Raw genomic sequence first — 6,000 nt, 5'->3', positions numbered from 1 at the left:
CTTTGATTCAGCTCAGTGTTTCCTTGTAACACATTGGTTGAATATAGATATGAATGGTAATGACACAAAAAAAAGCATGGGAAAGGAGACAAGTTTAACAACAATAAATATAATTAATAATAAACAAAAACTGATGAGAGCAGAAGTGTTTAGCTGTGTTTGTTGAGGGTTTGTTGAGAACAATCTGGAGTGTAGATACACTATGATGCCGTGATTGGTGGATGAGATTCAGGTGTACTGGTTGCAGTGGGAGGAACATGATTGGATGGCCACACCCAGACAGAGACACATGCACACAACCAGGGAGAGGGAGACAGACAGAGGACTAACGAGAAACACTAAGAAAAAATAGATGAGAAAAGCCAGACCACGACAGAAAAGCTTTCAGACACAGGACAGATATTGTGACAGGAAACTGTGGTCTCAGGACATTGTTGATCGGCGTGAAAGTGCCATGCTGCGTACGTCACATACATTATAATAATGATAATAATGATAAATGTGTTTTTGGACTAGTGAATAACTGCAGTGGATACTGTAATTAATTAGTTAGTTACTTCAAAATGCCTCGATGTCTCGGGTGCAGCCCTGGATGTTCCACTGTGTGTGAGCTGTTAAACCAACTCAAAGGGGGGTCCAGAAATATGATTTTTTCACAGTAAAATCATCATTGAGATTGGCTGCATGAATATATTCACCTCTGATGATTTGCATTTGCTCTGCAGGTTGTGCTGATGCATATATTGATTGAACAGTTAGAAATAAACAAGAAAGTGAAGCGGAGACTAAAAGAAAAATTGTGTGAGTAACTGCAGACAAACACCTGGTGTGATTTCAATGTTTTATTCAGAAAGAATTATGCAGGCACTGATTTCACTCGTATCACACCTCTGCACCAGCGGTGAACAAACACATCAATAAAACATCAGCTTCAAAGTTTGATTATCTGCTCTGGACTCCTCTTAGTTAGCTAAACTTACTATTTTAATCATGTCACATTCATAAATGTTCCCTTTTTATTTTTATCTACTACCTGATCTGCTAAAGTGTTGACATACGTAGATGTATAGCAGCAACCTGTAGGGCACATTCAGCTGACAGCTGCACACTGCTGCTGCCTTGTTCAAAGGAGGTTAATGGTAGCAGGTCTCTGTAGCTACACTAGCAGCTCCGGGAGGTTGTAGCTTATGGAAATGTCATTAATGTCAATTTGGAGTTATTACAATCTAAATCATGTGGGCACCATGAGTGCTGGTCCTAAATATCATCTGTATGAGTGCTTTCTGTCTGAACAAAAGTGGTGAACTCATCAAATGACCAAACTTCCATCCCCAGAGCTTCACCTACTGTATGTATCGTCTTCAAGTTATGGCAACACTATTACTAACTTAATACCAACTGCATTACACTATGTAATTGTTACAATCATGACTGCAGAAATGCTTACTAGGGGCTTAAACTTAAACTTTTATTGCTGAAGTAACCACATTATGGTACCTCAGACTGCGGTGACAACACACGACACAACTGAAGCTCCCATCTCCGATGGGTCGTCGGTGGGCACTGCAGTGGGGAGAAGAAATACACCTATAGTGAAATCAGAAACCTCTATGGTGGTGTTGATAAGTTGACAACATAAACAGCTGAAGATTTGTGTGGGGGCACACCTTCTTATCGCCAACCTCTTATCCTCATCAGGGTCACATGGGGCTAAAGTGAATTTGGGTGATGTCGCACATTCGCAGTCCAATTTCTCTATCCCACGCAACTCATGCGCTCAGAACATGCGCTGTTTAGTATCTTTTAGTCCTTTTAAGGCTACATGTGAATGAATTCCAGAGGTCTAGCATAATAATTATTCGCGTTTCTTTATATTTAAAATAAATGATCCTGTCAATGAGTTCACTCACCCACACTGCACAACATTCCCTCTCATTTCCGAAGCTTTCTGTTCTGCCTTCAACACAAAATCCTGTTATTCTGAATCACTACCCTTTAACATACATCATGCTTTATGCTTTATAATGTATGTATGAATGCATTAAGTCAAATATAATCCAGATGGAGCTTAATGAGCTGGACCAAAAATATGTTCAAATAGAAGCAGAGAAATGAAAGCACTCTGAAACAGCAGTGGGCAGCACACTTCTGGTGGTTTGACACATAAAAAATTAAAAAAAGGGGAAAGCATTTAATATAAAAGAGATCAAATGAGGATAAAGAGAGGATCACACATTTGAACCGTTTCTCATTAGAGCCATTTATTCAGTGATGAAAGAGGGAAGCATGGAAAATGTCATTAATCCAAGAACAACCAATACGGCTGGAATTATAATTCAGAGTGGGTAAGACATAAAACAGCTTCAAGTGATATCATCTGTGCTTTTTCACGAGCGCCAAATACCAAAAGAATGTTTGGTGACAGCTCAGCTTCAGAGACATGCCGCTCAGACAGGAAGCCTGGGCTCCAATCCTCCCCTAATGACGACCATTTTCAAACAATTTTCATCACATTTCCTCTCATCTTCTGCTTCTGTACGCTGCTTTGCATTTTAATAATGTGCAAGGACAGCCAATTATATATACACTTATAACAGGGTATATATATTTATATATAGATATATATGTGGTCCATTTTTATCAAAAGGCTTCCAGGATCCGGTCCAGAAGCTTTGCTGACAGCCGTTTTTAATCCCTCGATTAAAAGCAGAGAAGCTTATCTCATAAAAACAGACATCCGAATCAATCACTCGATCTGCTCTTGGCTCTGTATGAAATATTAAAACAGAAAAAAAAAGGATAGACCATGCTTCTTTCCACTAAATAGTTTGGAGAGAAAAAAAATCATCACTTGGCTGTTGCAGATGAGCGGGGGAATAATTTGTCTCTTATTCCCCTTCTGTGAGGCGACATTTGGTGAAAAACATGAATATGTTTGGAGTGACAAGCATCCCTTATCAGCAGACATGGACGGAGCTACAGGGCCGTTTCGTGCAGAGGATCAAACAATCAGCATGAATTAAACACTGAGTGTGTTTGCTGCTTCTTAATGCCGGTCCAGCAAAACTCACTGACTCACTTCTTACCTTGAAGCTTGTTTGAAACTCGTTTGATTCTGTTTCCAGAACAGAACCGTGCTGTTTGACAGTAAGGTGCTAATGTTTCGATGACTTAGCTGTAGACTTTGTGTGTTAATTCTCCTCCAGCAGGGCGGCTGCTTTGTCGCTTTATATATTTTATATGTTTGGAAGGACGCCGACCTTCTTCTTTAACCAATCAGAACACTGCTAGTTCTCTGTCCACTTATAATTCTTTGTAAATATTTCATCAGATCATTTCATTTCACAGCAGTGATCATCACTGTTGTGTCTACGAGGCTGACAGCAACCTGACACACAACAGAAACAGAGTAACAAACATCCACCAGTGGAATCGTACACTGAACATTTAACAGCTTAAAACTTAAAGCAACACGTGTCAGCCTCTGTGTCTGTGTAATGGAGCCAATGCAGAAGTACCAAAAACTATTTCCATAAGTCCCCATGTCCAAATGTCCAACTTCACAGCAGAAATAAACATGTTTACAGCCTGGTACAAAAACAGTTTTGGTCTCTGTAGCTAATTTCCCCGTTCATGACAACTGTACTGAGGGTGAATTTATATACAACTCACCTGTTCACATTATATTAAGGCTTAAAGTTGACAGGTGGGTGCCATTACAGATGTAATGTCACAGCTTGTTTGAGCAACCAGGCTTCATTCAGCCCACCCATGCTCCTCTCATTTTCCCATTTTCAGATAGGTGGCTGGTGGAGGCAGGAAAGGATGGCGACAGCCAGAGCTGCCACACTAATCTCCAGCTAACAGCTCTTCAGAATCCTGTGGCTGACGTCATGAAGACGACATCCATGTTTTATACTGTGTGTGTTCTTCAACACTGCTGCCAACAGAACACTGTGTGCTTGGCTTGTAAGCTTACAGTTTTACACTTAGTGCTTCAGCCAACCCTCAGTCAATCAAACACAGAAACTGGTCCATCCACTCAGAGGTTTGCAGGATAAAGGAGCATTTCTAAAAATGTTCTGGACTAAAAAAGGATGACTTGCGCAGGACCTCACCTCAACCATGCCGTTTCCAACATTTCTATAAATACCTTAATAACCCTCTCCTCTCCTTTGGCTCTTGTATTCTGTACCTCTCCTAACAGTTAATTTCTTCCTACTTTCTGTAGAGTCCGTCGTCACCAAGTGCTACAGCGGATTCCCAGTCGAAGCTTCCCCACAAACCAAGAAACAGACTGAAGTACAAGAGTTCACACTTCACTTACAATCTTTTCACTTTGTTAATAAATCATTTAAATGTATCTTGTTGACGGTGTGGTCCTCACTAGTGAGTTGGACATTAAGATATAATATCACCATTGCTGTGTTGTAAAACTCTGTGACAGACTGGTCCATGGACAGTGAGGCTGTGGATGCTGTATTTATTGTAACCCCTATTAAAACAATGTTGTTTCATCATTCAAGTTTTTGTCCACTTAGAATCTTCAAGATGACCTCTCTTTGATTACACTGATGAAATATTATCAGTGTGACACATGATATGTTTAATATCTAGGTCTGTTTGCTCCGTCAGCTCAGTCACAGGTCCCTCTTGAGCTGTAGTTTCTTATCCCTGATGTGCTGGAGGAGAATCTTCCCTCTGCGCTCCACAGTGCGGATGAGAGGCCTGAGACCGCTGGCCCCGCCTTGGCTGTCCCAGAATTCCCTGTCTGTGTAGAGGGAGCGTAGAAGAAGACTTTCCAGACAGCCGGACTGGAGCACAGACACCGCTCTCTCTGGAAACCTGACAACAGAAACAGCATTAAAGTTGATGTGTTGCAGATTCACTGACTTGTTCAAAGTCTAGAAGACAACATGACTACTCATGTGTAAAGCCTCTGGAGCCGCTATAATGTTCTGTATACTTCACAAAATGTGACAAATAACAGCCACTTTATTAATGTCTGACTCTAAAGTCCATCTGCATTCAATTCCCTTACTTATAGATATGCTTCATCACCAGCACTGCTAGAAAGTAATATTAAAACAGTTTATCTGATGGTGGCACTGCAGGAAAACTGAAGGCGTCCAAAAGACTTCTAGAAAAATAATAAATAATGCAAATATTTTTAGTGTTGGGCAATGATTTTGACTATGACTCATCATACTTGAGGAAGTAGATCACTAAAATCATTAGAAATAATCCACTGTGGGCAACAAACATTCATGTTATATTTTACAACAATCTTGTCAGTAGTTAGTCTGAAAGTATGCACTGTTCACAGATCAGCCCTCTCTATGACAGCAGGCTTTTTGCCTCAGCTTTGAGTACAGCCAATCAGAAGAGGTTGAAACACTTTTGCCTTTATACACGTTGGATGACATTTTGTGCAAACTGGTTTGTTCATTTTGAACCCTTGAAATTGAATTAAGTTCTTCCTCTTTTAGGTTAATCAGGGTTTATGCAGGAATCCTGAAGTTCAATGTAATACCTTCTTTGTACCTTATACTGTATACCTTCTTACTATTCCAGACCTTCTGGGAGGGCATGTGCACTGTTACTGCAATAGTGTGCGTGCACTCCCATTCATCACTCCGGTCAACAATCCTGAAAAATGGTGCCCTTCCAAACTGTATTACGTAACCAGTAACCCTGACCAGTTTTGCCTTTCCCACATGCAAATGTTTGTGCCATTTTTCTTAATCAGGAAAGCTTGAAACATTTCTCCGATTTCCTTCATTTGAATTGAAAGAGTGGTGCGTTTATTCCCATCCAGGTAATACTTAACTAAAAAATAAAACAATAAGCCTTCCTTAGTACTCAGCCATGGTTTAAACTTAAAGGTTTGTCTGTCCATTTTTTTTTACAAAACTTGTATTTCCCCAAGTTTAGTAAGCTTTCTTTCAGCAGATAGCAGCAGTAGCAACCAAGGCAGTAGACACTGAGCACACTAAAATG

At 40.3% G+C, this 6,000-nt stretch overlaps 2 protein-coding genes across 5 annotated transcripts in view; one reads left to right on the top strand and one right to left on the bottom strand.

Annotated features, from left to right (window-relative positions):
• The window catches only part of pomgnt2 (protein O-linked mannose N-acetylglucosaminyltransferase 2 (beta 1,4-)), a 49,319-nt gene extending 45,023 nt beyond the window's left edge, over positions 1-4,296 (top strand). Inside the window, exon 2 of one of the 2 annotated variants that reach the window (XR_003463582.1) lies at positions 4,232-4,296. The gene's annotated coding sequence lies outside the window, so the exon portion shown is untranslated. The remainder of the gene's footprint in view (positions 1-4,231) is intronic. The other variant, XR_003463580.1, reaches the window with a different exon arrangement.
• Positions 4,297-4,616: 320 nt separating this feature from the next.
• gask1a (golgi associated kinase 1A) overlaps positions 4,617-6,000 on the bottom strand; it is a 44,319-nt gene continuing 42,935 nt past the window's right edge. For all 3 annotated transcript variants that reach the window (XM_019268343.2, XM_019268341.2, XM_019268342.2), the window contains one exon: positions 4,617-4,845. In XM_019268343.2, the coding sequence (XP_019123888.1) occupies positions 4,641-4,845 (205 nt within the window). In that variant the 3' untranslated portion in view covers positions 4,617-4,640. The remainder of the gene's footprint in view (positions 4,846-6,000) is intronic.

Source organism: Larimichthys crocea, chromosome XIII, assembly GCF_000972845.2.
Source record: "Larimichthys crocea isolate SSNF chromosome XIII, L_crocea_2.0, whole genome shotgun sequence".
NCBI classification, from domain to species: Eukaryota; Metazoa; Chordata; class Actinopteri; family Sciaenidae; genus Larimichthys; species Larimichthys crocea.
The sequence above is the reverse complement of the archived record's forward strand: the minus strand, read 5'-3'. Positions and strand labels throughout refer to the sequence as shown.